This window comes from Poecile atricapillus, chromosome 4 (assembly GCF_030490865.1).
Source record: "Poecile atricapillus isolate bPoeAtr1 chromosome 4, bPoeAtr1.hap1, whole genome shotgun sequence".
Taxonomy (NCBI): Eukaryota; Metazoa; Chordata; class Aves; order Passeriformes; family Paridae; genus Poecile; species Poecile atricapillus.
Genome location: NC_081252.1, coordinates 69,627,504 through 69,651,549, shown reverse-complemented (window position 1 = coordinate 69,651,549; position 24,046 = coordinate 69,627,504). Strand labels below are relative to the sequence as shown.

Sequence of the window (24,046 nt, the reverse complement as noted above, 5' to 3'; positions counted from 1 at the left end):
ATAAATATACCTTGTCCATTTGAAACTACTGCCTGCCAGTTTTGTTTACATTTTAAAAAAATAAACCCCATACTTCGCTTGAATTCAGGTTCCATGACCTGGAGCAGAACTGGATGTCAATGAAATCAAGAGAATTTTTTGTACATTTTACTGAGAAATGTTCACCATAAATACTGCTTTTTCAGTATTTGATATAGTTGCACCACATGATTTGTGCAAAGAGGAAAAAGTAGGAATGATTCATTTAAGAGGCCTTTTAGCACTCAGGTGAGACAAGCTGAAACACAGAATAGGGGTGGCTGCATGAGTTGCACTGCTGAGATCACCCCATAGGAGTTGCTGCTGCTCAAGGGATGGGATCATATGTGCTGGCTGTACCTACAAGTCTCATTCCAAGCTCCACTGAGGTTCAACTGCTTAAAAAATTGTGAAAGATTTAGGAATCCTAGTAGTGCAAAATAGAAAAGGATGTTGCTCAGTGGAACTGTTGTGATGCACTTGCTGCAGAAACTGAGAGCATGCGAACGGGTCCAAATACATGAAATACAAATAAATATTTCCCCCTTCTTCTCCAGCTTAGGTATTGAGCTACAGACGGGCAACACACCTCCTTAAAAGCATAAATAAATAGCTACAGACACTTCACAAGACTTGCCACCTCCTGCTTTTCAAGACACTTTCTTCTTCCTTTTAGTTATACCTCAACATTTCCTTCCCTCTCAAATCGTGGTCCTTGCGCTCTGTTTCTGTCCCAACTACCTCATAATCTCCTCAAGCCAGGGACTTTCCTCCTGCCTGTAAAAGCCAACCTGAATAAACAATCTCTTCATAGAGACAAGGCATTATTTTATCATAACAGTAGAAGAAACTCCCTGGAAAAGCTGGTTTTGATCCATGAGGCTTTCTTGCTCACTGCAAATAAAGGATGATGGAAATGTCGAAGAGGGCTGAAGGCTGAGAGCAGGCTCACTCATCCTGGTGCTGAGGGGATGCAGCGGCTTTAGACGGACGGCTGAGGACTCGCTCCTGTGAGTGAGAGATTGCAGTGTCACTGTGGCTCTGAGCTGCCTGGTGCAGGACAGGTGTCCCTGAACAGGACAGAGGAATCTGCAATGGAAAACCCCAGAGCAGACAGTGCTTGTGCAGTGGTGTGTGAAGGCTGTGAGACACACACAGACCCGGCACCCATCCCTGTCTGAAACAGCGACAGCAGCTCCTCGCCAGGAATGGACTTCACTCTTCTTTAACTGGAGACATCACTGCAGCTTTTAGCAGCCTCAGAGCTGTTCTCTCCCTCCCACATCCTTGGAAAAAAAAGAAAAAAGGAATTCATTTGGGTATCTGCTCCATGCAGTCTCTTATTTGGAGAAACCAGCTTGAGCGACTGCAGCTCTTCTACAACCTAAGGCTTTCCAAGGATGGGACAGCTCAGGCACCCATCAGGCAGAAGGAGCTTCTGAACAGTACCATCAGTGAGTCAGTGTGACATCCAAAGCAGTCTCTTTGGGTTGTTTAAGATGTTTGAGAGCAGTATTTACACATGCAGGAAAGTGTCATTTCTGTCTCTGTATGATTTAGTATCAGAGGGTCATTATGCAGAATTTGGGCTGTATTTCCTCTTTGGGTAGCCTTGGGGGTCCTCTTTTCCTCTGCAGTCTCCTTTTCTACATGCTAACAACCTTCAAGCTGCTCCTTTTCTGCACCATTTGATCTGAGTCGTGCCTTAAAGGTTGGTATCCCCCTGACCTCCAAAGACACCTCTGTGCAGTGCACTGGGGTGTGCCTTGGTCTTTTTTGGGTGTATTCATGTAGAAATGTTAGCTCCTGGTGTGGATATGTATTGTCTAACACAGAAAAATGTTCGTTAAGCTCCAGTTTGAGTCTGCACTGATATTCTAGTGAAGTAAGAAACAATTTACCTTAATTAATACTAATCAAGTGTGCCCACATTGGTGTGCAGTTTCATGAATTGAGTAGGATCATTTTTAAAAATTATTCTAGACATGAATACAAGCCATGTATAGGAAGGTGCTCCTTGATTTGTGATGGTTCTCCTACAACTATTGCTGCTGCATCTAACTCACAAGTGGATATTCAATTTGTGATCTAGGCCACACAGAGCACGTTCATCCATCTCCTATGGCAGAATTATAAAATGTTACAGTAGGCTAAAGTGTTGTCACAGTCACTACTTCACATAGTTGGAGGAGGTCACCAAGTACCTTTGGCCTTGCATTATTGATGGTTTAATTAATAGGCTATTTCCCCTTTGAGAACACCTGTTTAAATATAGTCTTTACCCCTTACAAGGTAGTTCAGAGCTTTGAAATATCTGTCACCGTTTTGCTTAACTCAAACTGGTGGTTCAGCATCTATTCAGCCCACACAGAAGGTAATTTTCTTTACAGCCCAATTGGCACAAACTCTGTGACAATTTATTATAAGTGTTTATTGTGTTTCTGTATCTTTAGACCAGAAATAAAAGTTATTTTAACTTCAAATTATTTGTAGGGAAGCCTTTCTTTGCCTAAGTTCCATTTTGGCAGGGAAAGAAATCTTCCTTTTTAATTTCATGTCATTAAGCTGAATATAGCTCTCTTAAAAGTTCAGGGGATTTTCTTTTTGACTGACATTCTCCTTTATTGCAACACTGGAAAACAACCCTTGGCAAAGAATCATCTAGTAAAATCGTGGAACTCCTACTGAGATGTTTCTTTTATAAAAAACTAAACCAGATAATTTAGTATTGCACAAAGCCTGAAACAATCGTTCCTAGAGCCATCAGTTTGACCCTTTAAATTTGTAATGGAACTAATGGTTCTTCATTAAAGTAAAAATACCCAGACCCAAAAAATTGTCAGTGGACAAAATTCTGGAGTTTTCCCTTTGCCTATGTGTTTGGCCAAAGGTACCAGACCAGCTGAAGATGACCTCTGGATGGCCCAGCTGGTCCTGACAGGAGATGCCTTCCTGTAGGAGAACATTCCCATTTCAATTGCCTCCTGCTAACAATGACAGTGTTGGGTGTTCTGGAGAGGAGGTGGACAGGACAGTGTTTCTGGAAGGGTCTGCTCTTGCAAGGTGTCACTCATTTCGGAGCACTGACAAAGTGCCACCACGTTGCTCTTGCTGATGTCTCAGGACAGACATAAGAAATGCAGCTCCTTGATACAACAATCCATGTAACAGGAATCTAAAGACCCAGGCTTTGCTGAAACCAGGTGTAAACAGAAAAAGCCTTGAACTCTGAGGGTCTGAAGGGATATCAGCTGGTGTTCAGCTCTGCCTCTGCACTTCACAGTGTTCTGTGTTCCCCTCCGTGGAACATCCCAGGTCAGCTTGGGAAAATCAACACAGGTGCAGAGGTTTGTGGCTTTTGCAGCTGAAGGCATTTTTCATAGTTCAGCTCTCTTCAGCCTTTTATCAGGCTGGTCCAGATAAAAAGAGTAGGGAAATGATTGAATGTTGGATATTTGCCATGTTCATTAAAAAGTAGATGAGAAAAGGAGACTCAGCAACTTAAGCCAACACAATTTTATGTAATTGTCCTCAATTTAATAAATAAATAAATAAATAGCCTGGCTGTCACTGGGATTTGCCTAAGGGACTGTCATGAATGAGTTACATAACTCAGCACTCATTCATTCATTCATCAACTTGATTCTTTGCAATACCATATGGCTCCTTGCAGGGATTTCTTTAAAGATTATGCAAAACTATGAAATCAATGCCTTTGTAGATGGTAAGTCTGTTGCTTGAGGCTCATTTTGAAATTCCGTTTCCAGATAGCACAGCAATGCTCCTTTTGCAAGTCATACCCTAGCAGAAAGCAGTTGTTCTGGTACTTTCAATCAAATGAAGAAAAGAAATAGATACAAACAGTGAAAGAGTAAACTGATCTAAACTTTAAAGACGTGCTGTGCCGCTGCATGACTTTCACATGGAAATGCATTGTGCTTCATGACAGGCAATGGGAAATGGATAAACATTATTAAAAAGTAGGATGTCATTGGTTTCATGCATTGACTCAGAAACAGCAGAGCCACTGCAAAATGCTGTATCCTTTTACCGCAGTAAATCTGGTTGACGATGTGAGTCCATTTCTAGTGAAAATTGTCCAATGCCATCTCTCCTGATCACAGGAGCCAGCAGACACAGCTGCAATGCCAATCCACATAAATCGCTTCCAACACGTGCCTTAACTGTGGATTAATGAAAATACCTGTCAATTAGCTGACAGCATCTTCAAATGGGAGCAGATATTTTAGATTTCTTCCTTAGGATGCTCCAAGCGGGCACCTGCAAGGTCTTACTTATTCCGAGTGGTTAAGCAGCACTTTCAGAGTTGGGGTCTTCAGAGCATTTGTAATTGAGCATCCAGAACCAGAGGCGGTCAGGTTCTGCCAGCCGTGAGTCCAGAGCAGACTCACCATGTCCCGCAATTGAAGCAGAGCCGTGCAGGTAGCGCACAAGGACATTTTGGTGGCGGTGCAGCAGCGTCCAGGGTTGGGCCCCTTATGACAAGGAGGACCCTGAGGTGCTGGAGCCTGTCCAGAGAGCGGGATGGAGCTGGGGAAGGCGCTGGAGCACAAGTGCTGTGAGGAGCAGCTGAGGGGGCTGGGGGCGCTCAGCCTGGCGAACAGGAGGCTCGGAGGGGCCCGCTAAAATTCCCTGTCAAGAGGTGGTGACCAGGAGGAGATCGGGCTCTGCTCCCAGGCAAACAGCGACAGGACGAGAGGACAGTTTCAGGACGCGCCAGGGAAGGTTCAAGTTGGATATCAGGAGGAATTTCTTCACAGAAAGGGCGACTGGACCTTGGAACGGGCTGCCCAGGGCTGTGGTGGAGCCACCGTCCCTGGAGGTGTTTAAGGAAAGGCTGGAGTGGTGGAAGTGAGATTTGGAACACTGTGTTGGTGTAGATGATCTCGGAGGTGCAATTGATTCCATGATAAGCACGGGCGTTCTGTGCCGGCGCTCGCCCCTCTAGGCGTGCTCAGCGCGGCGGACAACGAGGGGTTAAACACAAAACCGGGGCACGGCCCCTTTAAGGCTTCCCCGCCCTTTCCCAGCCGCGCTTCCGGGTACTGCACGTCACGTGGTGCCATGCGGAAGCGGCGGGGGGGGGAGCGGTGGTAGGTGCCGAGAGGGGGGGATGGAGGAACGTACCACCCGCCGCGGGGCGGGGGGAGCAGCACCCACGGGGCAGGGCCCACAGGGGGCGTGGTTTATCGAGAGAGGCGTGGCCTCCGCACTCGGTGGGCGGGGCGTGAGTTGTGGGGCGGGGGCCTGTGCAAGGGGCGGAGGTTCCTCGGGGGCGGGGCTCCGCTGAGGGCCGGAAGATGGCGCCGCCCGGTCGCGGCCGGGCTCGTCAGTGCCGGTGGCTCCCGGCCGGGGCTGCCGGGGCTTGAGGGATCTTCGCAGCTGGTGTCCCGGCACCTCCGGTGCCTCGGTGCCGGCGGAGATGGACCAGCGCCTGGCTGAGCTGGTGGAGGAGCTCACCACCTCGGGGGAGCCGCGGCTGGAGCCCGGCAGGATGAAGGAGCTGAAGAAGATCTGCAAGTACGGCCGGAGGGAGGGACAGAGCCGGGCCTCGCTCGTTGTCCCCAAGCCGGCAGTCCCGGGCGGAGCCGTCCCGAGCGCTGTTCCTGGGGCCTGCTGTGGGGACTGGGTACTGCCAGCACAGAAGCTGCTCACTTAAAATTTAAAATAAATTACGTCCCGAAAGTTACGTTTTTATGTGCTGAGCCTCTTTCTAAATATCTCCCCCCTCCTTTTTCTCCGTTTTCTCCGTGCTCAGGTCGTCGGAGGAGCACATCAGCCACGCCTACCACCTGCTGGTGACGCGGCTCCAAGAGGAGCACGCCGAGATGCGCTTCTCCGCCTTCCAGGTGGTGCAGGAGCTGTTCGCCAGGTCCCACCAGTTCAGGACGCTGCTCATCTCCAACTTCCAGGAGTTCCTGGAGCTCACAGTGGGGATAGACCACGAGCAGCCGCTCCCCCCGCCCAAGGAGGTGGCGCAGAAGCTGAGGAAAGCGGCCATCAAGGCAGTGCAAGACTGGCACGAGAAGTATGGGGAGGCCTACAAGCAGCTTTCCCTGGGGTACCACTTCCTAAAGCAGAACAAGAAGGTACTCTGTGCTTCTGCTCCGCTCTATGGTATTAAGTGATGATCACCAGGAGATGTTCAAAGCAAGGAAACCAATAAATGTTAAAAAAAAAAAAAAAAAGCTGTAGGAAACAGCATTGCCTGTAGGACACCTCCTGTTGAGCATGATCTTTGGAAAACAAACCCCAGGCTTTCTGCTCATCTTGCAGTGCTGCAGGTTTTAGAAACCCCAGTCTTGTACTCACAGCTGGGCTGTGCCTTTTTCAGGGTGCAAATATTGCTTGCTTTCAGCTGGCTTTCACCCACTGATTCTTGACTGGAGCCCCAAGGTTTAGCTCTTTTGGGAAGGGCAAAAATGGTCATGCCTTAATTTGAGGATAAACAGCTGTTAAATCTTTCTATGCCATTTTAAACTACCCTGATTTCTCTACTGAACTGCCCAGCTCTAGGTCCCCTTTGCTGGGCAGCTTTGCAAGTGCGTGTGCCTGCCACCCTTAGCTGCAGTGTTACTGTGCTAGAAAAGAGATTTTATGAAAGAGAAATTTAATGTAAACTTCAAGTTACTGTGTTTGGAACATTGTACTGCTTTAGTCTGTCTTCTGAGGTGCAACAGTGAAATTTGGAGCACTGTTCTAGCATTCACACTACCTACAACGATAATAACAGGCTTTCAGTAAACATACTGATTTTCTGTCTCTTCAGAAAGACAGATTCAGCCTTCCTAACAGTAGATGAAAAACCTTTGTGATACATGACATATTTCTGTTGTTCTGGTTCCATAACTGAACAGTGCTGTGCTAGTTTTTTATACAGATTTTGGCATCTGCTCACAAAAGTTGATTGTCTTTGAATTATCCTTTTTTATCTTGTTTAAGAAAGGAAGAAAACTAAATGACAGTGATGAGGAGAAGTGCAAGACTGAAACAAGGGGTATTTAACACAATTTCACCTAATTGAACACAAGTGTACAACAGCTCTGCTGAAGTTTGGCAGGTCTGTCTGTGCTCCTGTGGTCAGTGGCTGTTCCCCAGTAGCAGCTGAGGGACCCCTCTCCAGGTTTTGGTACAAGCTGTGCTACTTTCTAGAGCAGCTGAATTTGAGTTCCTCTACAAACATTAATATCAATAGAAGCAGTCTCAGGTGTTTTGGTAACTTTTGTACTTAAAGACTTGATATTAGCTGACTGGCCTTTTGCCAGCTTAATACTTGAAGTGTGAGAAGCAACTAAAAGGCATTTGGTTGAGGAGGCATTTGCTACCTTTTTGTAGTAAAATAAATCAGCTGTGGAGTTTTACTGGTTTGGCACAGTAGTATAGGGCAACTTGGGTGGAGTGTTAGCTCTGTGTGTGATCCATAGTTGGGTTTTGGTTGATGTTTTTTCAATGATCACCAAAATCACTTTATAAACAGTCAGATGATAGCTGCTGCTCTTTCAGGGTGTAAAGCTAGAGAGTTCTCCAGTCTTTTAATGTTAGTTGGTCAGTAGTAGTAGGTACCGAGCAGGTGCCTCTATAAGTGTTTAACTTCAAGAGCAAATAATGCTTCGGTATACATGAAAGTAATTGTTTTCAAACTCCCATCTCAAAGTGTAAAAGAAGAAAAAGGAAAAATATTTCACATATTTCCAAATGTTTGTGTATTTGGGCACATGACTTGTAGTATCTTTGTGTCTGAGGAATGCATGGATAGAATTACAGAAAAGGGTTTCAGACAGATCCACACATGGTATAGTGTTTCTGTCTTCCAGTATTTTCACAAAAGTTGCAGTAGTTGTCTCAGCCTGCTGCTTAGTTTGCAGTTGAGCAGATTTTTGCTCCTCACACATTTAGTTCCATAGTTGCAGACCGGCAATAAAAGGCTTCATGGTCCTTTTGGTAGAGAGAATGGGAAAGAATGGGAAAATGACTCCACTGTTGGTACTCTGGCATAAGGCAGAAGTTGTGCTTTAGGAAGCTGTTGCTGTGTCTGGTTTTCTGTGCAGTCCAGTCTGACTGCCAGCAAATGGTGGCTGTAGTTCCTGAGTTCTGTATCTTTGTTCTGCTTTTGTGGGCAGTGTTGCTCTTCGTGTGGATCTGTTTCTCTCAGTTCTGCATGGGGAGCTATGCAAACCTGTAGGAAAATTAGGTCCTGAACACCAAGAAAGCTCACTCGGGTGATCCACATGATGCAGTAGGTTGTGAAACCAGACCTCTTCCCAACCACCCTTCTGCCCACCCATTCCCTACTAAAAAAACAGCTTGGTGAGAGTGCCTGTGGTACTTTCATGCCAGTTTCTTGGACAGCTGTTGGAGTAAAACATTTATGTGACTCAAAACTTTGAAATAGGTTGTTGAGAGCCACTACTGGGTGTTGACATACTTGATCATCTAGCAGTGGCAAGAATGACAAACCTTCTGTGAGTGTTTGTGATGGAGACATTGCACCAGAGAGTCTGTGGGCTGCAGAATCTGCAAAGTGCAGGCTTGCTCAGCACTCAGCATTGTCTGTATGGCAGCTCATAAAAGTTATGTGGTAGCAATCAAAGGAAATTCTGTGTTTTTCAAAAGGGTTTCCTATGCACTAAGGCAATCAAGCCTCCCTTCTTTAAAACAGGAGTGACATTTTTTTTGCATTTCAATCTCTTCTGAGACCAAAGTTAAAAAAAAAAAGAAACCGAAATATTGCTAGTATTTTAAGAAACAGTGCTTTAAGTTGTTCAGATTAATATTTATAATTCAATCATAAGGAAGTGAGGCTGAATGTTTTTTCCCTCAATATCAAAATCCAAGTATGTAATTGTAAAATCACAAATTTAGTCGTTCTTAATAAATTTGAGAGTCATATCTTCTACTTTCCTTTCTTACAAAGTTCCTTTGTAAGTTATATATGTATAATAGTTTTTATACTGCTTACAAATTTTCCTGTATTTCCTGGTGGACCTAGTGTGATATTTTCATGTGATCTTAATATCTACCCTGCATAGATATGAGCTAGAGACTCCTCCTACCCATTCTCCCTAACTCTTTGTCTCCAGTGCTGTGACAGAAGTCACCCAAATCCCAGTTTGTTCCTGCACTCTGGATGTGAAAATCTAAGGGGTTTGTTTTTCTACCTTATGATTTCCTTTTGAAAGCCATTGATTCTCAACAGTCCTTTATTAGTAGGAGTAAAAAGTCTGTTCACAATTGCTGTAGTTATTGATTCAAGGGGGAGAAGAGATAAAAGGAAATGCTGCTGAGCTTCTGGCTGATAGCTGATGTTACAGGATTTTTCACCACAGATAAGGATCTTAGGAAATGGATTTTCTATATATTTCTTACGAGGAATGTTACATTTTTTTCTTAATTTCCTCCTTAGGTGGATTTTCAAGATGTGCATGCCAGAACTGTGGCTGAAAGGAGGAGGGAAGAGGAGAAGCAAAAACGACTGGAGAACATTTACAAAGAAAAAGTCAAAAGAACTGAAAAGGAAATGGAAGGTTGGTTGCTTTGGTTCTTTTAATGCAATTTCGGTTTGGCTTGGTTTTTAGTTTTTAAAGCAACCTTTTTTAAGGTTATATAAAATAAATTCTGAGAGAGTAGTTAGCCAGATAATAGCTGACCACAGAAAGCAGGAATACTGCATTTGTTGGAGCTCAACCCTCCCTCTCTCTCACCTAAAGAATATCAGGGGAAAGAAGTGACTGTCTTGTAAGTTCAGTAGGAAGATATGGAAGAGAAAGAAAATGTTATCAAGTAAAGATCTGGTCTCTAATTCAGTAAAGTATGAGTGCATCACCCCAAGTAAATGAACCATGAGACTTTTTGGAGATAGTGTCTTAATTTCTGTTAGGCACAGACTTCCCAATGCCTTGTTGGCCAGTGGCATTCCTTATTATGTACAGCCACTGTGTTCCAAAAATACAGGCAATGGTCTGCACAGGAGTCCTGGATGCAGTGTAGGGTAACTGTGAAAAGTATCACAGTGCAGCTAGAAAATGTAACTGGGGCCTGAGTCTCTGAGCAATATGTGCATAGCAGACACATTTCTGTCACCCCAAAGAATAACAGAGATAGTAAGTATATTATGCTGCAGTTACAAAGGGTTATTTAATTAAATTACTTTGGTGTACATAATGCATGCAATTGTATCTGCATTTATTCTGGATGCTGGAAATGTTTTCATGCACAAGAGTGGAATTTTAAAGAGATTTAACTTTCTCAAAGTAATTTGTATCAGTAGCATCTGTTTGAGCAATAACATACATTCATGGCTGTTCCTACACACAGCTATAAAATTCATGGCTGTGAAATGAATACCCACCAACATCATGAAGAATATCTCATTGAATCTTGTTTTTCCTTCAAATTCTGTGAAGCACTCGAGTCATCTTTACATACTGAAATTTTAGAGAGGAGAAGGAAAGGAGGAGCCCTGATTCTACATGCCTAGCTCAGGAAATTCTAGATTTCTTGCTTAGGTATTGTTACTTCTATAAGGACAATTTCTGCAGAAGAGGAAGATCTGTATGGCTCAGTCATCACTGGATAAATGGATTCCCCCTTTGGCAGTCATATTTGTTTTGTACCTCTGTGCCTGCTCTGGAGACATTAACATTTTACCATATCTAACCATTTTAAAAAATGTTTGTGTCTTAATAGAAATGTCCCAAGAGATTGCTGATACACTGATAGAGATGGAAAACTGTTTCCAGCTTCTGATGCCAGATCCTTTCAATTTTGGGGTGAACGACATTGACCCAGAACTCAGCAAACAAACGTCTGCTAATGAGGCTGGACCTGCATCCCCCCTGTCCTCCCAGGGTGAAGTTAACCCATCCTTTTTGGGGTGCATGGATGACGAACAGCCATGCTGCAGCAAGGACATTCTTCCTGTTCCTTCTCAGTGTGTTGCAACTGATGGAAACAAAGAGGGAGATGAGAAGCCTGGGCAGAAAGAGCTGGATGGAGGCACATGCTCAGACATCCAATACAGTGGCCCTGTTCTCCATGACGATGATTACCAGACTTTTGTCAGGAACCATGGGCTTATTTCACATAAATATACTCTAGACCTTGAAATCTCCACAGGTATCTGGAAAAACTTTTGACATACAGCTAGAGGCAGCCTCTCTCTGAAGTGTTTTGTGCTTGTGGATTTGGTTTAGTTTCTGTTACTTAAGTGCTGGGGTTACTGGACACCATTTTTATTTGGGATTCCTCTACACCACTTTGATTTTTTTTTTAGTTATTTTTTATTTTTCTGGTTCCTCTAGTAACTGTTCATAGTTTTGGGTGTCCTTGCGTGTGATTAGCAGATTTCATTAATTATCTTCTAAGACTGAACTTCTGTAGTAGTTGTTGAAAACCCATTATAACACTTCATGGTATCTATAATAAGTCTTTTGTGTTTAAGAAAAGATCTGTTTATCAAATACAATTTCCTTCTTCTTTGCTATTCACCTCTTTCTCTCTGTAGCTGTAGGAGAATAAGCTGCTACTTTAAAAATCTTGCATTTGAGTGTTTCTGAGACTTTTTCCTTGCAAGGAAGTAAGTAGTTTTGCTAGCAAGTGATTACACCTTTTTTTGTATAACTTTGCTAGTGTGAATTACCTGTAGAAAAATCAGAATGATTTGTGTTTTGGAAGTCTCTTACAATTCCTGTCCTAAAGGAATTCCATGTGCAGACAGTAAGGGTGATATCTGCTTCTGTGTTTGTAAACAACAGTGGGTAAAAAGTATAATTTTTACTTGGATAATGGCATACTTGGCTTCTTTGGCAATTGACCCCCTGTTACTACCAGGGTAGGGATTACTTCGTATTGAATATGAAGAAATTGGTACAATAAGGCCCAGTTTATTTGAATTTGGAACAAGATGTAATGTAAATTATAAGACTGAACTTGTCTGTGGTTTATTTGGTGATTCGTAAATAATGATGGCTTAACAACTCTTTCTGGACTGAACACTTCATATTTTCCTCAGATTTTTGAGTGTGTGGATAGTAATAGAATAATTAGAATATAATTGAACAGAGAAGCATTCTGATGTTTGTAACTTCCCCTGAAGTGATCAAATGCCTTAGAAAGAGTTATTTGCATACTTTAGCTCCTGTAGTAAAGATACCATAAATATCATGCACTAACTCTTTTTCCCCTGTTTTGAGCAGATATAAAAGTGCAAGAGAATGAAGATAATACTGCCATCATAAACAGTGTCATGGATGCTCACAAACTTCTCAGGAACAAGTTCTGGCCTTCTGTGCAGTCCTGGATTCAGGTGCAGTAAAGAGATCATTATTTTTTCTTCATTTTTTAATAAAAAGATGGTGACACAAGGACTGGGATACAGTAAAGCTTGAGGGAGAGTGAGCCAAAAGGAAATGAAGGAACAATTGGAGATTTCCATTTCAGTAAGGGTGGGCTAAAGGAGTCTGCAGGAGCTATGTGGCTTGTTTGTTAGCTCTCAGCCTTGGGTGTGGTACCTATAGGTAATTCTTTGTTAATTTTTTTAGATAGGTAAAACTTGGCTTCTTTGCAAAGTCTTAAAGTAAAACACAGCTTGTTTTTGTTAGACATTTCTCTATCAGGTTAGCAGCATATCATGGACCCTCTTGTGTGGAATTTGGCCTGCTGATGGGTGCTCTCAGAAGATATTTGTAACAGCTGTTCATTCTTTGGCTTCACTAGTTGCTATTAGTTTTTATAGTCTAGATGGAAAAAGAATTGGCTTCACTAATTGTCACTTGTAAATCGAAGGAATTTGTGACATTGTTTCATTAATTATGAATTGGGATTTTTTTTTTTTGGCTAAGACATCTGGAAGAGAATAAGAATGTTGTTTTCTTGGCTTGCAGCTACTTACCAGAGCAGGAATCAATGATGATCGGCTAAGATGTGCCATTGAACTCAAGAATAAATTGGAGACTGCTATGAAGAAATATAAAGAAATGAACATTTCCTTTAAAGCAAGAAAAAGAAAAGTGGTGAGTTTCTTAATCCCTAATGTGGGAAACTTTTCAACACAAGTTTTATTGTAAAGTACACTAATTCAGCGGAATGTGGTTTCCTTCAAGGAGCAGTAAACACCTGAATAATTTTCCAGGGGACTGTTTATTAGACCAAAACTTTTTAAAGCATCCCTGTTGTTGTTTAGGATAGAGAAGTGACTAAGTGCAGATTTTATTTACTCTTAGTTGCTTTATGTGTAACACTGTTAAGTCCTCAGTTTCTTGCATGCATACTTCTTAGTAGACACTGTACTGTTCGTGCTCTTTCACAACTTGCTAACTCTGAGAGTCTCTCAGTTCAGGAAAGTAATTTCTCTGCTTTGTAGCATTTACTCTGTACTAAGCATGTAATGTGATTAAGGTTATCATAGGAAAATTTAGAGCATCAGACTATTTCATAGAGATTAACTACCTATGGCAGTTCTTGTGAAATAGGTAGACTTTGTAAATAAACAGAGGCTGAATGAAAGATCAAATACATTATTGAGGTCCAGAAAGGAGTCTATGGCTGGTTTACGTAGGTGGAAAGCAGGGCTGCATGATATTAATTTCTGTTGGCTGTGATTAAATGAAATAACCACATTGCTTGACATGAAAATAAGTGCTTTGGGTCAGAGTCCAGACTAGAGTCTGGTTTGGATTTACTGTATTGTAAGAATTTGATCTGGACATAACACCTTGAGCTAAATTGTGTAGCCTCATTTAGCCATGACTGAGTGTTGTTGACTTTGCCTTCATTGTACAAATGAAGCTAAATCAAGATTAATCTGGTTCATTGTCTTAACACTTCCTGATGTGCCACACCAGTCAAAAATGCCAACTCTGAATGAAAAGTACTGAAAGACTGTCTTGTCAGACTTGTCTTCAGTGAAATATGTGTGCTACCTTTATGCAACCAGCTATGAAGGAATCCAGACATCTGCTGTCATTCCTGCCATTTGCTTGACAGGACTTCATTTGCTGCACCTCTGCATGGAATATTGGTTGCTATATTTCTTGTAAGATATAAAAGACATTCAAGCCTTAATTTTCCTGTGTGTGTGTGAACATGCACGTGTGTGTGTGTTTAGAATGGTATTGTTACCACTTCTGAGAGTGACCAATGCTATCTGTATGTTTATATAGTATGTTTAGAACTAATACCTATATTAATTTGAAACCTAATAAATTCCATTGCTAAAAGGCCAATAATATAGGAAGTTCAAAGTGCTCACAATACTTTCAAAATGAAGCAGTGCAGACTGAATTAACTTAAGCATTGAAAACAATGTATAAATATTCCTAGGTTTTCTCTCCAGTGGAAAATAACCAAATTTAGTGTTAGTGCTGAGTTATTTTAAATTTATAACCTGAACATAGAGAGCTTTGTACAGCAGAAGGAAACTGCATAAATTATATTTTAGTCGTGTGTCAGATGACTTTATTGAAACGTAAAAATATGGCAAATTGTGAGTCTGATAGAGCAAAATAAACAGAATCTCTTAGGCCATGGTTATTAAATCCCATCTGTCAAATATTTACATGTCAGCATGTGAAACATTGCACACATCTCCTCTTTAATTGAGCATTGCTGCCTGTGTTAGCTATTATGGCTTTGTCCGGGTGTCCTCATGCCCTTGGAGTTGTAGCTCTTGCCATGCCAAAATTTTCCTGTCTTCTGTATCTCTAAAGCCAAGAGAAGAAGTAGTGACAGCCTGTCTGTCCTTCAAAGCCCTGACTCCCAGCCACCCTGTCCTGCCAAGGCTTTACACATGTGATTTGCTGGCACATGGGATCAGTGAGTGCTGGACCTGCTCATGTGTGGAGATGAGCACACCTGGAAATGAGGGGAGTGTTCAATAAGCAGAGAGGGAGAACAGGAATCAAGTGTCTGAGTGCAGAGGGTCCCATGTAAACGGGTCTGTAGGTGGTCTGTGCCATCTCTATTTGGATAGGATGGCAGTTCTGCTGGTGCACTCTGTGGTAGCTGTATCCTGAACTGCAGATTGTAAAGGTGAATTGTTTGTGTACTTGCTCATTTCAACTGTCATTATGATCCTGCACTGCAGCAAGCTGTTCTTTCAGAGAGAGAATGGTCTTATTTAATCAGCAAATATAAAACAGTGATGGGGACTTGGCAACTTGGCTGAGCTGGGCCTGCCCATTCTCTTGGGACTTTCTGCATTTTCTTCATGCTCAATCTCCATGCTTCTGTGGTCACTGATTTCCCCCTTTTCATCTGTTATATTTTGTGCTTCATTTCTGTTCTCTCTGGAAACAGGGAGTAAAGGCTTTACCCATCCTCAAACTGAGATCAAGAAAGTTGATAAAGGGAAGGGTTTAGTGAGAGACAATGAAACTGAAGATTTATTACTCTGAACTCTACTATAACTCTCAATCCCACAGAGATTTAAATTGCCACTTTAAAGAGGGAAGGTCCTGGGGTGCCTTACCATTGCCATGTGTCATTGCTACTCTTTTTTAGCTGGTCAGTTACACATGGATATGGCTGAAATGCAAATAATTGTATGTATCTGGAGTAGTTCTTGATGCTGCAGTTTAATATGAATATACCAGCAGTGTAGCTTGATGTAAATTACACTGAGAGCAAGAAATTGGTGGTTACCTGACCTGATTCCACAGAAGAAATATTTGCTTGGTTCACGAGGTGTGTTTTTTTGGCAATCCTTATTATTACATCCGTGTTTTCCATTGTTTCTCATTTCCAAATTCCATATCACAGAGCACAAGCCTCCAAGGAAGGAGTCTTTGGCAATCAGTTAGCACAATTAGCACAAGTTACCTTCTCTGAAGTTCTTTTTTACCTTTATCTTTACTGAAAAATGGAAAAGTCAAACTGCTTTGCAAACCACAGGAGAACTTTCTGGATGTTTAGGGAACTTTGCTTATACAAAGTCACTTGAAGGAAAGCACAGAACTTTATACAGTGGGAGACACTTTGACTTAAAATGGTTTCTAGGGACATGAGCTATAACTACTTCTTTATTTTCTCCTCCATGAGTGAAGAACACAAACCATCAGGGAGTCTTAATTACAAGGAGGGCCATCATTTCTGTGTGTCACCTACACCCTACTAGCACGAGTAGACTGTGTTTTGTGCTTGCCTCTCAGGACCTGTGGGAGGAAAGGGAAAAGAAAAACAAAGGTTTTACTTTGACTGTCTAGAAACAAATCCCTTACATCAGATTCTATAATTATTAATACATCCCAGTTTCCCAGTCTACACATTCCCCATTCCCACTGCCGTGCCCCCAGCAGATCAGAGGTCAGGGCATTTCTTAGGAACTGTTACTTTTTCAAATGGGTGGAGGGTGAACAAAAAAAAGTTACTGACTACCTATGTTGGTCAAAGGCAAATGAGTTTTTATGTGCATACATGGGTCACATTCACTGTAGTTAAATCCTTGTTTTGAGTGTCAGTCAGGTTCCTGACAGGAAATGCATTTTGAGGGTATAAACATTTTAAGGGTTTTGAAATTAATTTTTCTGTGAATCTGGGTTTTGGCTGAATCCAGGTGAAGAGCGGGGAGAGCTGTAAAAAGGCTTTTATTTCATGGTACCAGGATGTTCGGACATGGCCCTTTCTTCTCTGAGTGCCTGCTCGGGATAATTCCAGTGCCCAGTAGAGGGAGTGCAAACTGCACGCTCCGTATTTTTCTCTGTACCACCTTGATCGAGAGCCAGCCATCTGCTCAGTCTGTGTTTTCAGTTAAACTTACTACAACAGCAACATACCAGAGACACTTCAAGTCAATTCGTGACTCTATGAATTATTGTAAAAGCAGAATTGTAATTATTGACTTAGATCGGTGTTTAAATAGACACTACTGTTCCCAGACTTTTGATTATTTTGCAGGAATAGTTTATGATGAAGTTGTTCTTAAAATTTTTTTTTTGGTGGTTAGAAATAGATTTGTTTCTCAATGTCTTTTTCCTTCTCTTATAGTACTGGATTTTAATTTTTTTCTTGTTTAATATCTGATTTGCTGCTGATTAGATGCAAATGATCTTGCAGTTTTAGAGAGGACGAGTATGTGCTGTATTTTAAGTCATGCACACTACCTTTCATTTACATCCTTTCCATAAAGGATTACTCATTAGGATAATACTTGAAATCCTGACATTGTTAATAGAAATGTAGCTCATTTGCTGGATTTTGTACACTCAAAGTATGCTTATGTCTTACATAATTACCTTGGGAAGCTGTGGAAGGTTTAGTACTCAGATTGGCTAAAACTTGGGCAGAGAGAATCCAGGAGAAAAGGTGATGTGAGAAACATCCCATTCATGTGTCTGTCAGCAGGGGGATCATTTAACAGACCTGTTACACTTTGAATTTTTTAATTTCAAATTACATTAACAACCAGGGATATATAGTTTTTCATTAACTGTATTCACTGCTTTCTGTTTCACCTTTCCTTATCTTCTGTTAAATCTAAGCATGTGCTTGGATCTTGATTTATTCCTGTACTTAATTTTATCCATGTGAAACATCTGGTTGAATTCAATAATGCCATTAATAATTAGATTTGGAGGAACCTGTTCTTCTGTTGTCCAGAACCTGATACTCAAACCTCACTATAATACAAGTCAGTTTTTTCAGAAAGAGTAATGTCAGAAAATTGTTCCAAATTTACAATCTAAATATTTGCTGCTAATTATTTAGTCCTAAAATACATTAAATGGTTAAAATTTTAATATGTTATAAATTAAGCCAAGAGTTCTGCCAACTACTTGCTGATTTTTTTTTTCCATGTCTTCATCTGCAGTTTGGCATTGTAGCAATTCTAATGAGTTATTTCTGCCTAATCATTTTGTAGCTTTATAACCAGCTCTTTTCAAGTCTTTCTTTTTGTTAAGTTAGTGTCTGCTTTAGAACAAAAAAAAAGCTGCACTTGAATTTTAGATTTTTTCTGCTTCTTTAGCCATAGAAAATCTGTAACAGCTTCCTGTACTCACATCCTTATATTTTTTTCCTCTTGTTCATTTTAGAGAAACTGTTTCTGGAGGTTAGATAATTGTCCTCTGTGATCCCTCACAGTCCCTGAAACCACATTTGCTAAAACATGCTCAGACCATGCAGCAAGAGAGGCACCTTTGTAGAGGTCTTTTGCCCAGGTGTTGCTTTTTAACAAAAACCCCAACTCTTAACAAAAAGTTGCCCTTTGAAAACTGGAAGCATATAATTTTAAAATTTAGATGGTGAATTGATGTTGATTGTTAGTATGTTTTCTATAGAGAAATATAGGAATATTTGATAACTACATCATCATTACACCTAAAGATGTTCTTTACAAGATTTTATACATTTTAGCATGTAGTGAGGTCAGAATAAATAATAACATTTATTAATATTTATGTGGTCAGATTTGTAGCCAAGACAACTTTTAAATGTTTAGGGTTTTTTTGTCTAGGTAATATTTATCAAAAAAGCCAGGTCAAATTAACACACAGTATTAAATAGGTTATACAGATACTTAATGCTTCCTCTTCCCTTCTCCCTATTTTAATTGGTGATATTTTTATTGTCATGTTTATCATGCTATTATTATTTCTGTAAATGTCTCTTTTGTAATCACTTTTCAGCTAAAAGAGCTTTCTATTTTTTTACGTTTTATTAGGCTGTAGGACTGATATAAAACAAAACACTGTAAAATTAGACCTTAGAACAGCACTCCCTTGTTAAAGTGTCTGATCAGCTGGATGATGGGTTTGGTTGGTTTTGTTCCTTCCTGAGAGCTGAATGCTGCTGTGGTGTGTTTTATGCTTTGCCCTGGCCATGCAGCCTGCCACTGCTATGAAGTTATTAAAAATATCTTGTTATGCAGATCTAGCCATGAATTCTTAGGGTTGTCGCTGTGACGACCTCTGATCCCTATCTGATTCGCAGGTCGCACAATGCAATTTGGAGCTCTTCTAATAGAGTGTAAAATAAAGTAGGATGTCTCCATCATCAGGTTAACCCTTATGTTAAGTATTTAAGTTTTTCAGGCCGAAGGGTCATCTCCCTTGATTCGTCTTTGAATACTGAGCAGTGTGTGCTCTGCAAGTAGGAGATACAAATTTGCTTCCTGCTTTTTATCTGTCCTGCCTTACAAGGGGAAATAGTATATTGAAGTTTTTTGTGAGGTTCATAGAGGTACATTTCTAAATGTGTATTTATAAAAATGGAAAAGGAAGAAAATTTTTAGGCTTGAAACATATATCAATGCATCTAAATTCAGGTGATGAGCAGTATGAAAGTAAATGTATTCACATCTAAAGTATCTTTGTACCTGAAATCCACAGTCAGAAATACATGTAAGGTTATGTGTATCTTGCATAGAATAATTTGTTTACCTGTCTGTAATAAATTAGGTTTATTTAATTGAGATGTGTATCCACCTGTTATTGTTAGACTGGGAAACCTTCACTAGTTTAACTAAAACTGCTGTGTTTCCCCTGAATATGATATTTATTTTATGAAAAATGTGGATTGTGCAAGAGAACTTGGCCTTTTTGATGTACCTACTTAAGGATTAAGATGATTTATTCAACCACGTACTGTTGATTGTGGTAGATGGTAGGAGTTCAAGTGGTGAGGTGTGAAAATACACCTGAGGACACATCTTGAGAGGTTATTGCTAAAGAGATACTAAACTTGCCTTGCAATATCTGCCTGAGGTAACAATTTTGTCCAATGTACCAGTTTATTAGAGTGCCTTTTATTGCTGTCCTCTGAAACTGCGAAGGCACACACTGGTCCTCTGGGTCTATTGGACATACCAGTTTTTTCTGAAAGAATTCATGAACATGCAGAGTCTTTTGAACTGGTTTTTGAGCTTGGCCCTCCAGGACTCTGAGAATCCTCACACACTCTTACTTTAGGGAAAAACTGGTTCATCAGGTAGCTGTTATATTGCCAAAGCAATTTGGATCAAGGTATGCTCATTCTTCAGTGTACTTTGTCTAAGTGTTGGGCTGGAACCCTTTAAGCATTTTTACTGGAAATTAGGAAATACTGTGAAAAGTGCATTCCTAAATAGAAGTCAGCCTGGCCAAGATGCTTATGTGCTGTTGAGCAACTACACATAGAATGAATGGTGATACTTTTACGGGGGAACATAAAATGTGCTTTGCCTGGACCACATATCTAATTTGCAGTCATCGGGGTTTGAATTTATATTCATATCACAGAATGAAGGGGAGGGAGGATGTGTGGGAGGTTCTTATAAATACAGCTCTGTTCGTAGTTTGTGGTTTCCTTGTGTTGCACATGAGAAAACTCAAGCATGGTTCTAAAATCTGTCCAAATCCCAGCATTTATTTCCATATCACCCTGTGTTGGATGATATAAAAGAATGTAAAAGGAGGAACATGTCTTTACATTAAAGACACACTTTGGCTATTTAGTTTCTATTACTGGTACTGAAGATTTTTACCCCAGTCACTGTTTTCTTGCATAGAATATCCCCAAATTTCATTTAATGTGACTGAACTATGTTTTGTGTCGCAGTTGAATAAAAAATGCATGTGCTTAAGGTTGCCCCTCTAACTAGGTTCTACAGCAATAAATATTCTGGTTCCCCAACCAAAATCTTCTAGAAAAATATTTAGTTGGCTTTGAGTAGATGCACATGAGATATTGGCATGGTGGAATAATTTGCAAGATCTTTCAGTGAGGGTATTAGCATATAAATAGCAGATGCAATGACGACCATCACAGCTGAGTACATTTAATTTTTAGTTTATAAGATAGAATGGGTTTTTAAATGCATAGCCATCAAGCCTGCTGAAAGACAAATGAAGTTTAGAGTTCACTTGTCTGAGGATGCCTTACATCATTTTTTTTTTTAGAAAAGGGAAACAGGCACGCATAAAACTGAACAAAAGTGATTTCTTGGGTGAAAAGTAATTGAGATTGCAAACCAAGTTAATTAGACCATGCAAAATTTATTTAATGGTCCCAGCTGTAGTTTGCAAGTGGTGTTTAGAGAGTAGATATGACTTCTTCATGTGCTATCTTTTCTCTTCTTTTTCTAAAATAATTAGTAGTGGCTGTACATCTAGTCCTATAAACTGATTGCATTGTATATTTCAGTAATTTTATTGCTTGCTTTTATTATGATTGCAGAGACTCGGGTTTTTAAATCCTCTTAACAGAATGTAGCAGTCGATTTATATAAAAGCGAGAAAAGGATAGGATCAAGGGCTCTTCTTCACATCTTTCCAAGTGTTGTGTGGTGGGTGGAGGCTTTTTTCACATTCATTACCAGTTGGGATGGATGAACAAGGCCTTTAACTGGGGCTCTGGTTGGACTGAGCTGCACTAACAGATGGAGTATTGACTGCAAAGTAAAAGAAACAATTGCATTTCTACTGGCATCCAGTGTTTTCTCCAGGTTTTCTTAATAACACAGAGTAATAAGGAAACATCTGTTTTTTCAAGTTTTTTTAATGAGTTAAGGAGGAAATGGTTTGATTGCACGTGTCTGGTTGGAATAGTCAGCACTATTTAAAGTTTTTAGTGAAAAATCAGGAGACTTGTGAAGATGGTCTAAGTGATTACAGTGGAAATAATGTGTGTATGTTTTCTGTCTTTTTTTAAGCCATGTTCTCATATGTAAGTAAGTCCAGATCAAGAATCTGAAAATTGCCTAGCTAAATCCCATTTCTTCTCACCAGAATACAGATATCTAGTCAGTGATCCTACCATGTTAAAGCAACAAACCAACAACCAACACATAGTTTTACAAATGCATCATTCTGTGACTTGGATAAATAAATACAAAAATAAATACCAGCATTTTAGAGCAGATTAACAGGCTAAAAATTCCCTTCCCTGTGGAACTTAAAGAGCAGTGGTGGTGCAAGCAGCCTCTGATGTCTGGGGATCTGGTCTCCCTTCAGGTGGACCATTCTCTAGTGACAGAGAGGGGTTGTTCACCCTTCATCTCTGATAAGACTGGTGGCCTGTGTTAGTGAGTTTCCTCACATCACCTGATAATTAGAATGGATTTGAAACCAGGAGCTTTTTTCTCACATTCTTTGACAGGTGATTGAGAAACAAGCAGTTGTGTGACTACCTATCTTCGAGGTATTTAATCTTGTACACTACAAGAAAAGCTTTACATTGTGGTATTTATCACTTGCTCTTATACTTTGCTTCCCTTCAGACATGGCACATTAGAAATTTCATATTGCTTGTTTTTATCTTAGTCTTCTTTTTCATGGTTGGAAGTATCCTAACCCCTCATTCCTAAAAGAATTATAATTTACTTAATCAGCCACTTAAAACTATTGTCTTAAATATTTATTTCTTCTGATTTAATGGAGGATTGTTTCTTTTTATTTTTTTAATTGACTGAAAAAGTTTATCTATAGTGGAAACATAGATACGAGGTGATTGAGTTTTCTTTCTACATCTGTAGAAGTTGTTTTGGAGATGTCTTAATGCTTGAAAAGAAAATCTTTAAAATAATAAAGCATCCTATTCTAACTAATAATGTTGCCCATGAGCTCTCCCACTTCCTCTAGCAAGGAAATGGAACAAACCAACATAAATGGGACAGTTCTGATAAAGTATCACAGGAATGAAGTAAATTGAGATATAACTACCTGCTGTTACTGTGCAACTTTGTGAATTTCCAACAGTGACAACTTTAATATTTTAAAGTAAAAAGATAAATAACTTCTCTTGTTCAGGATTTTATCAAGATAAAGACTTCATGTCTGTTTGAGGAGAAGGGAGGACTTAATTCCTGATAGTTAGCTAAGCAGTTAATTTTTTTTACAGGAAATCTAAATTTAATAGAAGACCCCAGGGAAATTCAAGGGTGTGAACAATACGCATAATATTTTATGAAAATGACCCCCATATTTAAAATCTGGCATTATATGTTATGCATTGTAGCACCAAGTCCACATCTACCTTTTAGAAAATTAAAACACATAAATTCTGTTTAGTGTTTGATATGTGCTGCACTAGCTGAAAGCCATAATGCCCCTAAAACCTTGGGTTGCTTTTCACCTTTCATAAATTCCTGGGTAGATTCTATACAAAAAATAATTTTCAGCTCCGTGGCTCATTGTTATTCAAACTTGATTGATTGTCGTCATTTACTCAGTGAGGAAGTTAAGTGCTCCTGTCATTTCTGAAGAGTATAATTGGGACGTTTCACAGGTCAGCGGTAGTGACAGGTTTCCCTTTTGATTAGTGTTAGACTGATAACAAAAATTACAGTTTCCTATGATTAATGTTTTCTATAGTACTTGAATGCACAGTTCATGGATTGTACCTAAACAAAGTGAATTTGCATCTGATTATGCCTTTTCTCTGTCAGGCTTTCCACGTGCTTTAAAGTTTTAGATCATGCAGGTAATACAGCAAAGTTGCTTCCAGTGCAGTTTTCAAGTGGAGGATTAGTGAAGTCCACTGAATTTTAGTATATTACCATACAGAGAGATATGTGCCTCGAGTGATATGAACAAATTAGGTGAAATTTCAATTAAAGATAGCACTCTTTCCCTCTAGTCCTCTCAGATATGACATGCAAGGAAGTACTGGTATTATATCCCCTACTATTTTAGGAATAATCTGGCAATTTAAGTTAAATGATCAGGCTGGACTGAGTTTTTTCCTCTTGCTAGTTTGACGATATTTCTGTGTTCTTTAAACCTGTTGCTGTTTGTTGACAGGCTGAGTAAAAACTAAGGAAATACACTGAATTTACTTTCCCTGTTTTATGACATGAAAGTCAGTTTGTACATTATGGCACAAAGTTGTAGACTAAGATAATCTATGGCAAGTTTTATCTTGGTGAAATATATTTTTAATAGCTAGGTAAGAAATAGAACCTGAGTATGAGAATTATGATGATGTCCTGGTTGTAGCTGGAGAAATACTGGAGGTTATTTGCTGGTGGTTATTTCCAAATTTAAATTGTCCTTAATAGATGAAAAGGGAATGACAACACGAGCAGAATTTCAAAACC

General features: G+C 40.1%; 1 protein-coding gene across 2 annotated transcripts in view; it reads left to right on the top strand.

Moving 5' to 3' along the window:
* The first annotated feature begins 5,317 nt into the window (after nucleotides 1–5,317).
* UVSSA (UV stimulated scaffold protein A) overlaps nucleotides 5,318–24,046 on the top strand; it is a 45,067-nt gene continuing 26,338 nt past the window's right edge. The window contains exons 1-6 of one of the 2 annotated variants that reach the window (XM_058838040.1): nucleotides 5,318–5,559; nucleotides 5,798–6,128; nucleotides 9,443–9,563; nucleotides 10,726–11,154; nucleotides 12,234–12,343; nucleotides 12,921–13,049. In XM_058838040.1, coding sequence (XP_058694023.1) covers nucleotides 5,462–5,559; nucleotides 5,798–6,128; nucleotides 9,443–9,563; nucleotides 10,726–11,154; nucleotides 12,234–12,343; nucleotides 12,921–13,049 — 1,218 coding nt within the window. In that variant the 5' untranslated portion in view covers nucleotides 5,318–5,461. The remainder of the gene's footprint in view (nucleotides 5,560–5,797; nucleotides 6,129–9,442; nucleotides 9,564–10,725; nucleotides 11,155–12,233; nucleotides 12,344–12,920; nucleotides 13,050–24,046) is intronic. The other variant, XM_058838041.1, reaches the window with a different exon arrangement.